Source organism: Ictalurus furcatus, chromosome 7 (assembly GCF_023375685.1).
Source record: "Ictalurus furcatus strain D&B chromosome 7, Billie_1.0, whole genome shotgun sequence".
Lineage (NCBI taxonomy): Eukaryota > Metazoa > Chordata > Actinopteri > Siluriformes > Ictaluridae > Ictalurus > Ictalurus furcatus.
In genome coordinates, this window is record NC_071261.1 from 34,068,978 (window position 1) to 34,089,361 (window position 20,384).

Consider the following 20,384-nt stretch of genomic DNA (forward strand, 5'->3'; position numbering starts at 1 on the left):
TTTCTTTCTTTATTTCTTTCTTTATTTATTTATTTATTTTTAATCCAAGAAGATTGAAGAGCAGAAATTCTTTAATGAAATAACTAATAATTCTCAGATCTTTTATTAAACGTGTGTCAGGTAAGATTAACCCCACCTCCCAATATTAATTCTCTAACTAACGTTTAGTTTAATGTATAACCCCCAGGATCTTGTCTATAAAATGACTGACAGGAGTCCCATCCAAACACAAACAAGCACTCTGGACCGGAAGTCCGTTTTCCAAATGGGTTTTCTCAGTGAATTAACAAACGTCTGCTAAAGTCCAAGCTTAAACCATTGTTTTGTTAATCATCTTCTACATGTCTTCCAGGTTATTTGTACAAGTGAGGAATAAAAACAATGGACTATTGCACCTTAATCAAGCATAAAGTTTTATTTTAATCATTTTTCTTTGATCCACAAAACGAACAGTGATGTGACGTACAACATCTTCAGAACAGGAAGTGATGAGAGTCGATGGAGAGGAAGAGGAAGAGAAAGAGGGAGACAGGATGAGGAGAGATGGTGTGAAGAGTTTTATAATAAAAAAAAGAAAAGAAAGAAAGGAAAGGAAAGGAAGATAAATTTGCATCCTCGGCCAGCAATCCTGAATCTGTATAGAAAAGTCCAATATGAATATTAATGTATGCAAATAATCTAAAATTATCATCTAAAATATATGAAATAAGATTTCTACTAATACATTTGCTAAGATTCATTACTGAGTTCTGAAGTTAAAGCAGAGGTGCATTATGGGAAGGTGGCGCTGTACCTGCTCAGCCAGCCATGATGTACTTTATGAATGCTGAAATGCAGAAAGAGATAAACAATCAACAGTCAAGAGGCGCAAGAGTAACAAACACTACGTTACAGAAAGAACAGCGCCATCTAGAGTCCTGACTGAACTTTACACACCTCATGTTCAGAGCTTTATTTTATTATATTTCAGAAATAATAAGCACATTAGTGAGAGGACGTGACAGTAGATTAAAGTGTACATGGAACACTTGGAACACATGGGGGGAACACATGGAAGAATCACATTATAAATACAGCTATAAATAAACATCTATTATCTTAAATGTTTCATGTTTGGGGAAAATCATGTGTTGAGTACAAATCAACCGTTTATATGGTGTTAAATTAGTGGACTCGGAGGAAACATGGCAATAATATAATTATAGAAGTTCCTAAATATTAATAAATAATTACATAAATTCATGTTATTCATAAAGGAATGCTTGTAATAAATATCATACAAAACATTTATAAATGGATTATATTGTCATAATGCTTAATATGATGGAAATAATGTATTATTGTATTCTTACTATTATTATTATTATTATTATTATTATTATTATTATTTCTTATTCTTATTATTTTCTAATAATTTATGGGTTTAATATCACATGAATTCTCTGGATAAGTGAAGAATATAAAAACTTATAAATGTTCAGTATATAAATAAATAAATCTATGCTTTTATGAATAAATAAATAAGAACATTCATATATGCAAATAAATGAAATGATGAATTGATAATAAATAAATAAATAAAAATTTCATTAACTCTTGTACAATGTAACATATTTGGGTCGACTAGTCATGATCATTATTATTATTATTATTATTATTATTATTATTATTATTATTATTATTATTATTATGTTTTAATATAAACGTGTATAGGAATCTCAACAATAATAGAAACAGTTTAAAAAGTGTATATTAAATGTTCAATCTGAGTGTGTGTGTGTGTGTGTGTGTGTGTGTGTGTGTGTGTGTGTGTGTGTGTAAGTAATAGACAGTGCTCTCACCCTCGTAGTTGATGCAGCCGTTCGCGTCTTCCTGACCGGCCATCAACTGCTCCACCTCGGCCTCCTTCATCTTCTCACCTGAAATGAGGACAAAAACAAACAGATGATCACATGGGGGGAGAGACACACAGAGAGAGAGAGACAGAGAGAGAGAGACAGAGAGAGAGAGAGCTCAAGTGGTTCCATTTTTCTCAGATTAACACGCTTTATATATACTGTATATGTGTGTGTGTGTGTGTGTGTGTGTGTGTGTGTGTGTATTACTACAATACAACTATAATATATTTCTACATTTCCTCTTGAACTCCTGCTGCAGGAGTAACTCTGCCTGGGGGACAGTAAACTTTAGGATGTGGAACAAACACATTTTTAGCTTTGCATCTTTTAAAATTACAACAGTAATAATTTATTAAAAATATAATATTAATAATAATAAAACTTGGCCAAATGAGTCTTGGAGAAGTTGGTGGGTTGAGTTGAGAGTAAACTGAGTTTCATGTATAGTCTTTCTTCCAAACTTTAGTTATGTAACAAATACATTTAGAGAAATAAAACAACAAAAAAAATCTATGAGTAAAAAAACAAATGTGTTTTAATAAACTACATTTAATCCCAAATTAATCTGAGGCATTCTGAGGGGGAGATGAAGCGTGTAATGTGTCCTTCTTTAAAACAACAAATAAATAAATTTGTGAGTACTGGAATGTTAAAACACTACATCGAAGTGAAAGTCATTAGATTATAAAATTTAAATGATTATGTTGTGTCATATATTTGTGAAAGCCTTAAAGGTACTTTTTAATAATAATAATAATAATAATAATAATAATAATAAAGCATTATGTAAAAATATAGAGACACTGGCAAAGGAGTCATTAGGGAGTTGGGGTGCCAAAATTTTTTTTTTTGCAGGAAATGGAAGTTTTCTGTGTAGTCTTTCTCTCAAAGTTCATATCTCACAATTATGTTTAGAGAAACAAAGCAAAAAAAAAATGCTATGTCAAATTATTCTATCAAACAAATGTCAACAATTTGTTTTGGCAAAGGAGGATTTGGTGAGGTGTGCCAAAACTTTTTCAAAGGAATTGGAAGGGAAAATTGGGAGTTTTATTTTATTTTGTGAAAGCCTTAAAGCTACTTTTTCAAACTTTTTTTTTTTTTTTTTGAGGGAGGGAGTTGGGGTGCCAAAACATTACAGATATGCCATAATCATGTTTAGTGAAATTAAGCAAAAAAAAAAAAAAGTTATGTTAAAGTATTCTAACAAGCAAATGTTTGTTTGGGTTTTTTTTTTTTTTGCAAAGTATGATTTGCTGGGTGTGCCAAAACTTTTTCACAGGAAACAGAATGGGAAATTGGGAAGTTTTATGGAATGTTTTATGTGTGGTCTTTCTCCAAAACTTCACAAATACATTTAGAGAAATAAAAAACTTATCAGAGTCGTTCGTTAATATAATCCTGCTTTCAGTGGTAGAAGTTGTGGTAAGTGTGTGGTGTGATGTTTACCCAGTGTGGCGAGGACGTGTCGGAGCTCAGCGCCCATCACCGTGCCGTTTCCTTCCTTATCGAAGACTCTCAGTCCCTCAACGAAGTCCTCAAATGTGCCGCGACCTTTGGCCTTGCAGATGTGCTGGTGCATGGGCAGGAACTGGTCGAAGTCTAGCATCTTCACATTCATTTCTGAAAACACACACGTCTGTGAGGAATGTGCAGAGGAATGTTTATCTTTTTTTTAATGTGTATCTCCTCTCAGTGTCGCAGCTCAAACACGATGTAGATGTGTCAGTCATGTGGGCGCTGACCTTCAGCTTTGGGCTTTCCGAGCACGTACATGACCTCAGCGTTGGTGGGGTTTTGGCCCAGGGCTCTGATGACGTCTCCGCACTGGGCGAAGGTGATCTTCATCTCGTTGTTTGGCGTTCGGTCAAAAAGCTGGAACGCATCTTTGAAATCTGAGGAAGAGGTCACGTGTGTGTCTGAGAATCGGGTTAAATGATGAAATGTGGAGTTTAACGTAATGCCTTCTTGAAATTGGTTAAATGTAATGTAACAGAACTAGCACTAAGGGTTAGTGATTAGCTGAAGTGATTAGACTGTAACATTGGAAAAGGTTCGGCTTAAGTCATATTTTGTGTAAGCCTTACTGCCCTTAGTGGTGTTGTTTTTTAAAATAAAAAAATAATTTAAAAAATGAAATGGCAAAGGAGTTATGGAGTAGTTGGGTGGGGTGCCAAAACTTTTCTCAGAGGAATTTAGAATTTTAGCGCACATTAGCTAGGTGGAAGCGGACTGTTTATTGTTGCCTTCTTTAAAAAAAAAATAAATAAAATAAAAGTCTGATATTAGATTACTGTAATGTTACAGCAATAAGACATTAGACTGTGAAACTGTAAAATCATTAGGTTAGGTCAAAATTCACAAAATCCTTGCTTACTTAAATACTTTTTTATATTTAAAACATTAAATATGTTCATTAATTTAGAACATGTGAGCTAGGTCTTTCTCCCAAACTTTAATTACATCTTTAATTCAATTTAAATGCACTGTCTTTACAATATTTTAAATATAAGCAAAATAAATCGAGAGAGAGAAAAAACCCCACTTACCCTCAATCTGCTCAGGAGTGAACTCCAGCTGCAAGAAAGTAGAGAAAATAATTATTTATTTAACTTAACTACAGGAGAATTTTATTTTATTTGATTTAACTTTTGATTAAATTCCTTCTAATGTTAGTAAGCTAAATATAAAGCGTGTAAATATTATGTACAGAATACAGTATAGTAGTATTTACAGTCGATACAGATTGACCAGTACAGGAGCAAAAGTACCGTCATTCTAAAATTAGTTCTAAATTTAATTCTGAGGAAAGCACATGTGTGCTGTATTATTTTTTCTCGGCCTTGAGGCCTCAGTAAATATTTCACTCGTCAGCTCGGGTTACACTCGGTTAATTCAGCTGCTCTCGCCTGCCTTCTGTCCTGAAGCATGTAGGCATGACCTTGACACACACACACACAGACACACACACACACACACACACACACATGTGTCACACAGACGCTTTGAACAAGCTAAATTAAGTGTGAACACATTTGTTTTGTCACACGGTTTGTTATTGTTTCCTGGCTGCACTACAAATCCAATTTAGTTAAGGCTAATGAAAATTCAGCTTAACCTTCACACTGCTACATCCCATAATTCTCATCTGCATGTCGCTAATAGTTTAATTCAATTTACGTCAATTATTAGTTTAGCTGTAGATTTAACTCTGAGAGCCTGCGAGCTGAACTGATGTCAATAACTTGTGTAGTAGCATATATATTAAAGCCTCGGGTATCAAGAAATGGATAAAAATAGCACATTTTTATTTGCACAGCGTGGACTTTCAGCTTTTAGAGAATATATACATTTTAATAACATTACACACTAACTTACTTGCATAATTTACATATATATAACTTAAAGTACTGGAAGGAGTGTATGTTAAAATAAATATCAGAAAACTAAATACCTTTAAATCAAGTAAATAACTGTAAAGTTGTCATGTCATCACAAGCCAGCGACTACATTTCCCAGAATGCACCACTAACTGCAAACATGGCTGATAACTACACTTCCCAAACACACACACACACACACACACACACACTCTCTCTCTCTCTCTCACACACACACACACACACACACACACACACACACATACACACACAGTATGAGTAGCAGTAACAATAGTATTAGGAGCAGCACTAGAAGTAGCAGTAGTAGTAGCAGTATGAGTAGTAGAAGTAAAAGTAGAAGTAGCAGTATGAGTAGTAGAAGTAGCAGTAGTAGTAGCAGTATGAGTAGTAGAAGTAGCAGTAGTAGTAGCAGTATGAGTAGCAGTATGAGTACAAGTAGGAGTAGCACTAGAAGTAGCAGTAGGAATAGTAGTAGCAGTATGAGTAGAAGTAGGAGTAGCAGTAGGAATAGTAGTAGCAGTATGAGTAGGAGTAGCAGTAGGAATAGTAGTAGCAGTATGAGTAGGAGTAGCAGTATGAGTAGAAGTAGCGGTATGAGTAGTAGAAGTAGGAGTAGAAGTAGCAGTATGAGTACAGGAGGTGGCAGGAGGTAGTGTGTGAACGGGTGGTCTGTGCTGTACTGTGGTGTGGTGTGCTGTGGGAAGTTGGTAATGAAACTCAGATGAACTGTAGTGTTCCTGTGTGAGGGAAGCGAGTGGAATGAAATACACACTTTTGTCCTGATGTTGTTTTTTTTAACTCAAGCTCTGCGGTCCGCTTTAAACAAAACTCTGAGAAAATAAATGTGGCGTCAAGTTTCGGCTTTTTCCAACGATACGGTTTCAGAATATCGCTTTCAGATGGAGTACAATTTATGAGATGGTGAGCTGAAATAACAGTCACACACATGCGCACACACACACACACACACACACGCACACACACACACGCACACACACATGCACACACGCACACACACACGCACACACTCACACACACACACACTCACACACACACACACACACGCACACGCACACATAATTCCAGCTAATGGAAACGCTTGCTTAATTCATCCCCCGAAAAACAAAAAAAAAACAACTTTAAGCAGATTTAGCACGCTCCTGATATTATTACAGAACTGTACACACTATAATAATAAGAAGAAGAGGAAGAAGAAGAAATTATTTTAAGAATTTTACAATGTGAAAACTTACATTAGTGTTATTGTAATTGTAGTTAATATAATTTATAAAGAATAACTTTCTCTTATTATAACCTGCAGTTTTAACTCTTATTTTTTTCCTTTAAGGTCATGAATTAATTAATTACTTGATTGATTGATTGATTGATTGATTAATGAATTAATTAATGCACTGTAACCTGATATGATTGTTTTTATAATCAGATGATTATTCACAGCTGCAGTATGAACTCTAGCCTTCATTTTCCTGATGATTTTATTGCACAAGTCTGCTTCGGGGCATGTGAAGGTTGTCCATGATCATGATTCAAAGCCGTAATTTCCATAAAGTCTTTTGAAATCATTTCAGCAGCCCTATGACACGGCCACTTCAGGAACAAGTCCTGCTCTGCTGCTGGGGGAGAAGAACTAAAGCTCTCGAGTCGTTTGTGTTAATGATGAAATGATCCGCTCGTCCGTGTTTGTTATTAACATGTATAATTACAGAGAAGTTTCTCTTTACTCAGGAGGAAAAGCTGCGAGTCGGAGAAACAGATGAAAAGAGATAGAAAAAAACTGGACAAGGTACAAACATATGACACACACACTTTCTATATGTTTGTTAAATGCAGTGTGTGTGTGGGGGGGTATAAATGTGTGTGTGTGGGGGGGGGGTATAAATGTGTGTGTGGGGGGGTATAAATGTGTGTGGGGGGGGTATAAATGTGTGTGGGGGGTATAAATGTGTGTGGGGGGGTATAAATGTGTGTGGGGGGGGTATAAATGTGTGTGTGTGTGTGGGGGGGGTATAAATGTGTGTGTGTGGGGGGGGGGAATATATGTGTGTGTGTGGGTGTGTGTGTGTGTGTGATGGGGTATAAATGTGTGTGATGAGGGTATAAATGTGTGTGTGTGTGTGTGTGTTGGGGGTATAAATGTGTGTGTGGGTGTGTGTGTGTGGGTGGGGGTGGTTGTTCCTTGCACCACCTGTCGTTGGGTAAAAGTAAAAAATATATATATATAAATAAATAAAGAAATAGATTTGTGTTATTTAGCGGTGCATAAAGATCGAACTCTTAAATTCGGCATTATTATTTCATATAATTAAAATCACACACTGTAATAAACATCACTCATATTTAACGCTAGCTCCTGCTACATCTCCGTTACACGAATAACCCCTGAGAAATGTCAATATTCTCTTAAAGTCCATGGGAATGTTATTAAATTTACCTGCACTTCAGCCGGGTTAAACTCGGGCTCCTTGGGAGGTTCGGGCTCCGGGGGTTTGGGGGCAGCAACGGGTTTCGGCTCTTCCTTCTTTTTAGGGGCCATGACGATGATGACGATGAAGATGAAGGAAAGAAACGGAGGATGAACGGTGGAGACGCGGTGAAATGATCCCGGTGCGAGTCTGCCCCGCACTGAGGGGGTTTTTATCTCCAGGTGTCTCACCTTAAAAGGACGTAAGCCGTGGCGAGTCTATTTGGGACGCAGCCGTCCTCTCTGAACAAAAGGCCTGAGTAACGAGAGCTAAATTTGGGACAATGTCCATGAAGACAGTGAAGCGCTGGGAGACAGAGAGAGGACAGGATGAGTGTAACCTGAAACCACTGTGACTGTGGGGCTGGACAAACATCTCGCTGTGGCGTTTCTGTCTTTAAAGATTCCACACTGAGAGAGAGAGAGAGAGAGAGAGAGAGAGAGAGATGACCAGAATTCCCCAAACGTCACAATCAGATTAAATTAGGGTCAAAAATTAAATAAACAAAAGCAAATCTTTACCACAAATCAGCAACAAGCTTCCTTATTTACTTTAACGTCATGAAGCTACAAGCCTAATGAAGTCACCCTAAAAATACTTTCAGTAAATACACACCTTTAATACTCTTTTAATTTATTAAGACAACCCAAACAAACAATTTTAGTTATATAAACTCTATATAGCAACTTTCTTTCTTTCTTCGCTTCAATCTATCATGTTTATGAAGAATGTTTTCTAAATAACGTTTATAAACATTCCTACAACGTTTGTTGACATTTAACTGAGAACGAGAACATTGTGAACCTTTGTTAGGTGCCAATATTTTTGTAACGTTACACCCTGACCTTCTCTAAACCTGTCAGAAATCTTTATCATATATATTAGAAGTCATTCATTTATTGATCGATTGTTATTGTAAATAAACTGCTCAGTACGGATTTACACTTTCAGCTTTCTGATACCATTTCAGCTCTACACTTTCGGGGGGCGGGGCCTAAAAGGGTGGCGTAATACCACATAAAGTAATAAAATAACTTACTAACAAGGTTACCTTCAAAATTTGAGCTTAAGATTAAGTGATAAATCGTTTTGTTGACTTGAGAAAAAAAAGAAAGAAAAGTTATAACAACAATAAATATTTATACATTTGTTATAGTTTACGGTGTATAGGATGATCGGAAATGTAAAATATGTAATGTTATTTTTAAAAGTTAATTTTATTTTATTTAATATGTTTTTGAAATATAATTTTATTTTATTTTAGAATTATTATTTAAGATGCAATAATTAACATTTGCTCATAAAGTTCTTACAAAAAGAAAACCCATGGTATGAAACACATTATATGCAATTTCTATGCAAACTAAAATATTATTATTATAAGATTTCAATCTTGGGACCAACTTAAGCTCACATTCGGGTTCATTTCCTTTTTCCAAATGTTAAAAGTGTTGTGTGACAGAAATAACAAGCCCAAAAGACCATAAAAAATAATAATAATAAAATAATCATGGTTTGGATTGAAAGCTGAAGCTCACCGTGAGAGTCAAAAACTTCAGGCTTTAATTTCATTTCCTTTATTTACGTCTCAGGAGAAACATGGAGGTCAAACCAGTCGCAGAAACATCCCGAGTGACCGTAAAGTCTGTTCGAGAGTCGCATTAAGGTCACATTTATTTACATTTGGTTTTTGTCCTGCTTTTTAAAACAAAGACTATTCAGCACTTCAAAAATGATTCGTTTCCTCAGAACGACTCTTATAAGTGAGTCGATTTGCAAGCAGGGACGAATCAAATGAACCAAGAATTATAATGTCTTATCTGACACTGTCTTTTTAATTCTCTGATATTTTTTGGCTCTGATATTTTCATTGAAAACTTGTAAATAACACATCTGTACCTCCGCTATCCTGGACACCAATTTAGTGAAGGTACAAAATAATTAAATATACAAAATAAATATGAACTTTTCAAATATATCCATTAGGATAGGACACAGTTGGGGAAATAAGTATTGGACGCATTAAAAAAATTTTCAGTAAATATATTTCCAATGAGGTTATTCACATGAAATTTTCACCAGACATCAGTATTAACTCAAGAAATCCACAAATATAAAGAAATCCAAACATTAAAGTAAATAAATAAAGTTATGTGTAATAAAGTGGAATGACACGGGAAAAAGTATTGAACACACTAACTGAAATGTATTTAATACTTAGTGTAAAAGCCTTTGTTTGTAATGACGCTTCAAGACACTTCCTGTATGAAGAAATTAATGGACCGCAGTATTCAGGTGTGATTTTTGTCCATTCTTCTAAAGATATTGTCTTTAAATCTTGTTCAGTTGGATTTGAGTCAGGTGATTGACTGGGCCATTCTAACACCTTGATTTTTTTTCTCTCTGAAACCAGTTAAGAGTTTCCTTTGCTGTATGCTTTGGATCATTGTCCTGCTGGAAGCTCCACCCACGTCTCATCTTCATCATCCTGGTGGATGGCAGCAGATTCTTCTCAAGAATCTCCCGGTAAAGATCTCCATTCATCTTTCCTTCAGTTATATGAAGTCTGCCAGTACCATGTGATGAAAAACAGCCCCACATCATGATGCTTCACCTCCAAACTTCACTGTTGGTGTAGTGTTTTAAGGGTGATGTGCAGTGTCATTTCTTCTCCAAACATGGCGTGTAGTAGGACAGCCAAAAAGTTCAGTTTTGCTCTCGTCTGACCAGACTACACTCTCCCAGTATTTCATAGGCTTGTCCAAATGAGTTGTAGCAAACTTTAAACAAGCTTCAACATGCCTTTTCTTTAGTAATGGAGTCTTGCGGGTGAGCGTGAGCAGCGGAGTGCATTGCCTATTGTTTTCTCTGTGACGATGGTACCTGCTGCCTCCAAGTGTTTCTGGAGCTCATTCAGAGTAGTCCTTGGCTCTTGGGCTACTCTTCTGACTATTTTTCTGACCCCCTGGTCAAACATCATGAGATGTTTCTTGTGTGTCATCTTCGTAAAGAAAACCCTTTCTGTGTTGAGAGAGAGCGAGAGAGTGAGAGAGAGAGAGAGAGAGAGAGAGAGAGGTGTGTGTGTGTGTGTGTGTGTGTGTGTGTGTAATTATAGAGTGGAATTGCAGTGTGAAGCTGTAATAATCCCATCCTCGTTCAGAGCTCAGTAGAAACACAGATGGTTGTAATCACCTTCATCTGAAAAGGAATGTAGCAGTTTTTACACGCCGGAGATCCGTTCTGCACCTGTTCTCCTCTTCTATACCTCCACTCCTCCTCTACTCTCTCAGACTCTCAGCACCTGTTCTCTTCCTGTAAACGTTTTCTTTTAAAAGACGGAGGTGTGATGAAGCGGGACTTCACACTGGAGTCATAGGGAGTTCAGACTTCTGAAGCTATAATAACACACAGCAAGGTTCAGAACCTCAACATGACTCATAAAAACCTGTAGCCTTGAGAACAACAGAGACAGAGGGTGTGTGTGTGTGTGTGTGTGTGTGTGTGTGTGTGTGTGTGTGTGTGTGTGTGTGTAGGGGGTCTGGTTGATAATATATTAATGTTTAGTGTAGCAATCTATAATAGCACAGTTTTTTTTTACACTGCAATAATAATAATAATAATAAGAAGAAGAGGAAGAAGAAGAAGAAGTATAACTGCAAGCTTTGTTCTTCGGGGACCAAGCACCCTTTGCTAATGAATATACTGTTCAAGGTTCATGGCGGAAGTTCTATTAGACCCTTCAAAGGACTGAAACTTCCAGTCTGGTGGCCATAGCTTAACTTTAACCCTGTCTTATAGGTGTTTGAGAAGATTAAGTTCAACCATGCAGTGATCGATTGAATGTGGCAGCCATTTTGTTTAAAAATCTCAACATGTTTTTGACCAGTACTTAGGTTCAGACTGAGTAACGTGACGCCAATTTTGTGAAGACATCCCAAAAAATAAATCCTAGGACTAGTTCACAAAAGTAGCTTTTGCATATTAATTTAATTATTATAAATTTGAGTGGGTGGAGCTAAATGGTCCAAAAAAAAAGGCAAATTTTTATGGTGTAAGGAAACAAATCCTGGGGAAACGTTTCTTTTCTGTTATTTCACATGAGATATGGTTGTTCCCCTTCAAAGGGAACTCCATGTTCCCTTCTCAGGGAACAGGGTTACATGCGTAACCCAGACGTTTGCAAGTGCAGACACATGAACGGCGCCCCCCAGAGGTCAAGCTGAGCATTATTTACCAGCGGGTCCCTTGAGGATCTATTCAAGTTTCATGATAATAGCTCACTGTTAACTCTGTCAAATACCTGCTGAAAACTGATTGGTCGATGGTGACCATGTTTTTTAATGAATCAGTTCATCATCCAAAATCCACTTACACATGAACATAGAGGTGCAGTGTATCAATGATAGAGTGTGTGTGTGTGTGTGTGTGTGAGTGAGAGAGAGAGAGAGAGAGTATATATGGACACTCTTTGTCTCTGAGACTATATCAAGTGATCAGCATTGACTGAATATTTCTCCCATGATGCCGTGCGTCTGAGGCACGGTAACCACGCTGAACCTGTGCGTCTATTTCCGTCTCAGGCTGTTGTTCACGTGGCACGCGGCGAGGGCGTGAGTTTTACAACACCAATTGTTATCTGGCTCCTTTTAAAATGACCTTCAGATTCAAACACGGCCTTAACAAGAGGAGAAAAGAGAGACAGACAGACAGATAGGGTGAGAGATAGAGAGACAGACAGAGAGACAGGCAGACAGACAGAGAGGCAGGCAGACAGACAGGGTGAGAGACAGACAGACAGATAGGGTGAGAGATAGACAGAGAGGCAGACAGGGTGAGAGACAGACAGAGAAGCAGACAGACAGTTAGGGTGAGAGACAGACAGACAGATAGGGTGAGAGATAGACAGAAAGGCAGACAGGGTGAGAGACAGACAGAGAGACAGACAGACAGATAGGGTGAGAGATAGACAGACAGAGAGGCAGACAGACAGAGAGAAAGACAGACAGATCGTGTGAGAGATACACAGACAGATAGGGTGAGAGACAGACAGGCAGATAGGATGATAGGGTGAGAGACAGACAGGGTGAGAGACAGACAGACGTATAGGGTGAGAGACAGACAGACAGGGTGACAGACAGACAGATAGGGTGACAGACAAAGGAATGTCACGTAAGTGCACATACTGTTGATAAAACAACTGACAAATATATTGTAAAAAAGAGAGAGACAGAGAAAGAAAAGAAAAAAGAAAAGCTAGATCAGATTTTATTGATCTATTGCTAATGCTTTCTGATTATTGATTATTGATTATTGATTGTGTTTGTGTGGAAGAGTGATGGAACATTCCAGAGCTCAAACACCTTGTAAAGGCTTCATTTATTTACACGTCAGTTCATCACCAGGTACACTCACAACAAGTGTTCTTATATCATCACTTAGTGTGTGTGTGTGAGAGAGAGAAAGTGAGAGAGAGAGAAAGTGAGAGAGAGAGAAAGTGAGAGAGAGAGAAAGTGAGAGCAAGCGTGAGTGTGTGTGTGAGAGAGAGAGAGAGAGAGAGAGAGGTGATGATATAAGAACATTATTGTGAGTGTACACTTCTGATGAAGTGATAGTGACGTTAATAAATGAAGTGTTTGATCTCCGGAATGTTCTATCACTCTTCCACACAAACACAATCGATAATCAATCAGAAAGCATCACCTCGGCTTCTTCTCCACCTCACACACGCCGTTTACTTCATGTAACCGAGGCGTAACCGAAATGTGTGTCCAGTTTAACCCTTTAACGTTGGTGTTTTTTCTGCTGATCTTCCAGAAGATTGATAACCTCACTGCTAAGCAGATTATCTCAACCAAATTATCCTCAGACTGAGTGGGAAAAATATCCTTTACTAAAAGATGTAAGATGAAACATTCTTCTTAAAAGAAATGTACACATTTGAAATTGTTTAAGCTAAGTATGTAACCATGTCTTCTCTTCTAAAACATCACCGTTCCCTTTGGATCCTTCTCCCTGGGTTCTGAGTTATGGAGAACCCCGTAATGTTGTGTTTTACCCATCCTAACCTCCAGGGGGAGGTGTTTCAACACCTGGATAACCTTTATAACAGTAAATCATGAGGAATCGACTAACACGGAAGGTGTTCAGATATTATTGTGATATTTTAGGGCTCGTACAAGACCGATGGAACTTATGAGGGCACGTACTGTAGATGATGAACCGAGGATCTATCTGGCTAATCCAGTCTGAGTCTGACGCATGTGCTTCTTCTTCCAAGGCTCCTTTGGAACGATGCCCCTGGTATGCAGAATGAATTAGGTTAATTGTACATGTCCACCAACACAGATGGTCATCCATAAATCAAATTGCACTGCATTCTGCCCTAGGTGTGTCACTGCCAGGAGTGAGGGTTCAGTTAGCTCAGTCTCAGAAGGATGAGAAGCTGGAGATTGGCATGAGCGCTCCAATGCCAGCAGGATTAGCGTATTGACTGCGAGGCAATGTTGTGAGACCTCATTAGGATATCGGCAGTGAATCCTTCTGCGGTATTCGGGCGTCGTGTGTCTGAACATAGTTCAGCGGCATAGTTCTGTAAGTAACAAGGGCATGTACCGTACGTGACTAGGAGCAATGCAGTAGACAGTTTTTAAAAAGTTCCTTCAATGATCTCTGTATAGTTCTTTCACTGAGCGACTGTTGGAGCCTGACAGCAGAGTCTTTGACTAAAACTGACATGCCTGAATATTGAATATTGTGCATCGGATGTCTGTACACAGTCAGCTAGGAAATGTCTCATGGACACAGCTACACATATAACACACTTTGAGACAGAAGCTTTGACAGCTCGGAATCAAAATCTTTGTTCTGCCAGCCGGTGCTGTGTAATTAGCGGGACTGAACACTCTGCTTCCGTCAGAGTCGAGGTGGCTGACACATCACTGGTGTCGTCTAGAGCACTTGGACATTGGGATAGCTTGTAATAACTCAGAGCAGAATGGAGTCGAAAACCTTGGCTCTTGTCTTGGCAGCCCTAATGTTTCCAGGGGAATAGAGGTGGGTTCATACACAAATACAGATATTAATAGTTGGAGCACTAAACAGGTACAAGTACAGATGGAGATAGAGCTATTGTGCATCTCCCACCCCCACACACACATTCACACAGACACACACCGAGCCCGAGCATCAGCTATACCGTTATCTATACCTGTCTTGTGAATTATGGATTTGGAGATTAAATCACAGAGTAATGCACTTAGACATTGATTGGAGTGCAGGGAAACTAATGGGTTCTGGTGCGCGTATGGAGCGAGATAGGGGTCAAGGAACTTTTCAGATAAAGCTCAAAGCGATAGAGGGCTGTCAGTAAGGCGAGCGCTTCTTTTTCAGATTTTCTTATAACATCCTGCGCTTGCTCCAGTTCCACGGCCATCTGCTTCCAATGTAATCTGAGCTCGTGCTTACGTATGTCACTGTGATTAATTCACATCAATATTTTTGTGAATTTGTTGTGATTCTGGTTTTTATTTGGTGTTGATCAATCATGGAGATAGAGTAATTTAACGTTTTGTAAATAATTACACATGGGTTCTTCTTTTTTTTTTGTCCATGTCCATTATCATATTGGTCATGTTGGCTTAGGGAAGAAAAGATACCATCCTATTTTCAATTCATTTCAGTTTAATTACATCTGCAACCCAGTTTATTTGGAACACCCGTCTAATCAGCCAATCTAATCAGCCAATCATGTGCTGGCAGCACAGTGTATAAAATCATGCAGATACAGGTCAGGTAATGTTCACATCAAACATCATGAATGAAGAAAAAATGTGATCTCTGTGACTTTAACCGTAGCATGGTTGTTGGTGCCAGATGTTTGAGCATTTCAGAAACTGCTGATCTCATGGGATTTTCACACAACAGTCTCTAGAGTTTACACAGAATGGCGTGAAAAACAAAAAACATCCCATGAGCAGAGGATCTGCAGGCTGAGACACCTTGTTGATGAGAGAGATCAGAGGAGAATGAGCAGACTGGTCTGAGCTGACAGGAAGTCTATAGTAACTCAAATAATCACTCTTTACAACCGTGGTGAGCAGAAAAACGTTTCAGCATGCACAACACAGCAAACTTTGAAGTGGTTGAGCTACAACAGCAGAAGACCACATCAGGTTCCTCTCTTGTCAGCCAAGAACAAGAATCTGAGACTATCATGGGCACCCGCACTGGACAGTTGATGACTGGACGAAGACCAGAATATGTTCTAATCATTATTCATATTATGAATTTGACATGCTACTGTCCACCATCCCAGATGATGTAACTCCTCTTCTGGTCCTTGGTGATTTCAACATTCATCTAGACAAGCCACATGCAGCTGACTTTCTTGCTCTCCTTCCCACATTTGACCTCAAGCAGTTCACCACACCAGCACCCCACAAAGCCGGCAAACAGCTTGACCTCATCCTCACACGTAATTGCACCACATATAATCTTCTCATTACTCCTCTCCACACCTCTGACCATTTCTTTACCCAGTTCTCTATTTCTCTCCCCTCACCACCATCACTGTCTCCTCCCTCTATCTCTTTTCATCGCAATCTTCGCTCCCTTTCCCCCTCACATTTCTCCTCCCTTGTCACAACCTTACTTCCCTCCGACAGCCACCTTTCCTCACTTGACTTAAACACCGCAACCGACATGCTATGTTCCACCCTAACATCTTCTCTTGACAGCATATGCCCCCTAACCTCCAGACCTGCTCGCACATCACCCTCTAGTCCTTGGCTCTCAGAAGCTCTGCGTAACAACCGGGCCAAACTAAGAGCATCTGAAAGGAAATGGCACAAATCAAACAACCCAACTGACCTAACCAATTACCAGACACTTCTCTCCTCTTTTTCCAATAGCATCTCCATTGCTAAAGCCACATTCTACCAAGAAAAGATTGATAGTTCTCCCAACACCTGCATTCTTTTCAAAACCTTTTCCTCTCTACTCTGTCCCCCTCCTCCCCAATCAGGAACCAGTTCTCAACCCCAGACATGCACAGACCGACTCCTCCTCCGTGTAACTCCCAACTGACTTCCTTCTTTCCCGTCTCAGAGACTGATGTCTCTAAACTCCTCCTCTCTAGCCGCCCCACAACCTGTCCTCTTGACCCTATCCCTTCTCACCTTCTTCAGTCCATCTCTCCCACACTATTACCTGCATTCACACACATCTTTAACACATCGCTCTCTACTGGCACATACCCTACCTCATTTAAGCAGGCCCGGGTTACTCCACTGCTTAAAAAACTATCACTTAACCCTGCTATAGTTGACAACTACAGACCTGTTTCCCTCCTCCCTTTTCTTCCCAAAACTCTTGAAAGAGCCATTTTTAATCAACTCTCCAATTTTCTCACACAGAACAACCTCCTGGACACCAAGCAGTCTGGCTTCAAGAGCAATCACTCCACGGAGACTGCTCTGCTTTCCGTCACTGAAGCCTTACAACTAGCAAGAGCAACCTCTAGATCATCTGTCCTCATCCTACTTGACCTCTCTGCTGCTTTCGACACTGTGAACCATCAGATCCTCCTGTCAACTCTCTCCAGCCTGGGCATCACTGGAACGGTTCTGCGCTGGGTGGAATCCTATCTCTCTGACAGATCCTTCAAGGTATCATGGAGGGGAGGTATTTCTGAAACTCAGCAACTCACAACTCGCGTTCCACAGGGGTCAGTTCTGGGTCCACTCCTCTTTTCTAGGGCAGGTGATTGAGTCTCATGGCTTCTCATATCATTGCTATGCTGATGACACCCAGCTCCATTTGTCCTTCCAGCCTGACGATCCATCCGTCTCTGCACGCATCTCTGCTTGCCTCTCGGACATCTCGGTCTGGATGAAGGAAAACCATCTTAAGCTTAACCTGGCAAAATCTGAGCTCCTCGTCATCCCAGCCTGTCCCTCAATCAACCACAACTTCACTGTACAGCTCGGCTCACTCACACTCATGCCAACCAGGACGGCCAGGAACCTTGGGGTGATTCTTGATGACGACTTGACCTTTACAGACCATATCTCAGCAACTGCAAGGTCCTGTAGGTTCATCCTTTACAACATCAAGAAAATCCAACCCTACATCACCGAGCAGGCTACACAGATACTAGTCCAGGCTCTTGTTATCTCTAAACTGGACTACTGCAACTCACTGCTTTCAGGCCTCCCAGCCAGCTCCATCAAACCCCTTCAGATGATTCAGAATGCTGCAGCGCGCCTCATCTTCAACCAGCCCAAGAGAACCCATGTCACACCCCTCTTCATCTCCCTCCACTGGCTTCCTGTAGCTGCCCGCATCAAGTTCAAGGCCTTGATGCTCACCTACAAGACCTTGTCTGGAACAGCACCCTCCTACCTCAACTCTCTCCTGAAGGCTTACGTTCCCTCACACAATCTGCGATCAATTAGTGACCGAAAGGTCCCTTTCCAGAACCTTCAAACTAACTGTTCCTCAGTGGTGGAATGAACTTCCAATCTCAATCCGGACCGCAGAATCTCTCACCATCTTCAAAAAACAGCTAAAGACCCACCTCTTCCGTGAACACCTAACCAACTAATAATAATAATAATAATAATAAATTTAAAAATTAAAAAAAAAAAAAAAAATTGCACTTACACCTCTACTCTGTGCACTTTACTTCTTCTGGAACTCAATTAATGGATCTTGTATGGTAGCACTACTTGTATTGTTCGCTGCTTGATATATTGCTTTGCTTGTATTTTTCTCATTTGTAAGTCGCTTTGGATAAAAGCGTCTGCTAAGTGAATAAATGTAAATGTAAATGTAAATTATTCAGTTTTGCACCTCTTTTAGGACATAGCTCATGGGTTGGAACATGGTGGTGCATTTCACAAACTCATTAACGTGACTGTATGTTGAAGGAACTTGTCTGGCATGGGTAAGGCAATCATTTCAGAAGCCTGAGCTGTAATGGGAACTTAATGACCAAAGGTTGCTAACAAATTTTGTAAAAGGGATTCGATCAACACAATCTTCTAGCAAGTCTAGGTTCATCATGGTATTTATTTTTCTGTAATGTGTAATGCCCACTGACTCCAATGAATGAACTGTTCAAAACCAGAGGAAGAATAAAGAGCAGGAAATTGCTACTGATCCCAACCATCTGAGGAACCATCAGACAGGTAATGCCAAACCATACACACCAAGAGAGCTCATCACTTCTTCTCATCAAAAAAGCTGTTGTAGAAGCTCGTTTGTTCAAGCCGTGCAGTTTATCACCTATTATTAATTAAGATTATATTTATTAGGTACAACATTATATCTGGACTAGAAGAACTCATACAATACTGAAACAACACTTGAAGAACTCACCTAGTATAATTACAGTTCATTTTATACACTCTATGGTGGACACCTGACCATCACACCCATAATTGGTTCTTCCCAAAACTGTTACCACAAAGTCAGAAGCACACAGTTGTATAGAACGTCTCTGTACGCTGTAGCTTTACTATTTCCCTTCACTGGAACTAAGAGGCCTGAACCCGTTCCAGTTCCCAAACAGTGTGCACAAAGCGAGCTCCATGAAGACGTGGTGTGTGAAGGTTGGAAGAAGCTGGAAGAACTCAAGTGTCCTGCACAGAGTCCTGACCTCAACCTCACTGAAGACCTTTAGGATGAACTGGAACTGGAGTCTCCTCACATCAACATCAGCTCCTGACCTCAACGTCACTAACACTCTTGTAGCTGAATGAACACAAATCCCCACAGCCACGCCCCAAAAACCCCACAGCCATGCCCCAAAATTTAATGGAAGCCTTCACGGAAGAGTGGAGTGCATTACAAATCTGGAACGAGATATTCAACAAGCACATATGGATGAGATAATCAGGGGTGCACATACTTATAGTGACCATATAGTGTATGTACATATACAGTATGTGTTATGTTCTATGCACTTCTTTCTCTGTACTTGTATGTTCGTTTGTGGGATTATTCAAGGTGTTCGTGACACTATGATTTATGTTTGATATCCACAACACAGATCACTCCAAGAGATATTCTGATATGTGGCTGTGCATCTCTGATCATATTTATTCATGTACTGGTGAATAAACTGTGCTCTGATTCTGATTCTGTACAGAATCAAAATGTCCCATCAGCTTTTGGCACCAAGAGGCAAGCAGAGAACACCAGGAACAATGGGCTGGAGATGTGGATCACCTGTTGGAGCATGGGGTTCACCAGTCATTATTAACCACCACCCTCCTCCTCACCCATGAGCTGGAAGCCAGGTCATCAAAATATTTATTTATTTACCACCCTGTTTGGAGTGAAGTGATGATTTTAACATCAACTAATTGAGGAACAGATCATCTTTGCAGCATAGATCAATATGTTTGAGAGTAGGGACAAAGCGTAAATGAGGTAAGGTCAAATTTAGCCCTGACTAACAAACTACACCACAGAAACACCAACCAGCAAACTCTCCCTATATGGTTGGTTGAGGTGTGTGTATGATGGATATGACTACTGTATACATAAGAAACCAGCCCAGAGATGTGAAGAACAAACTCATGTAATGTTATGTAAGA

At 39.4% G+C, this 20,384-nt stretch overlaps 1 protein-coding gene across 2 annotated transcripts; it reads right to left on the reverse strand.

The window, feature by feature from the left end:
• Positions 1-396: 396 nt before the first annotated feature.
• Positions 397-7,922, reverse strand: myl13 (myosin, light chain 13). Of its 2 annotated transcripts, none has more exons than XR_008386383.1 (7): positions 7,752-7,922; positions 4,448-4,475; positions 3,644-3,793; positions 3,348-3,521; positions 1,842-1,919; positions 744-826; positions 397-634 (listed from the first exon to the last, which is right to left on the reverse strand). XR_008386383.1 is itself a non-coding variant. In XM_053629978.1 (7 exons), the coding sequence occupies exons 1-6, from the start codon at positions 7,851-7,853 to the stop codon at positions 798-800; spliced, it is 561 nt and encodes a 186-aa protein (XP_053485953.1). In that variant the 5' UTR covers positions 7,854-7,922; the 3' UTR covers positions 397-634; positions 794-797. The 2 variants fall into 2 exon arrangements, 1 of the variants encoding a protein (XP_053485953.1); XM_053629978.1 differs by having other exon boundaries at positions 794-826.
• Between the last annotated feature and the right edge of the window lie 12,462 nt (positions 7,923-20,384).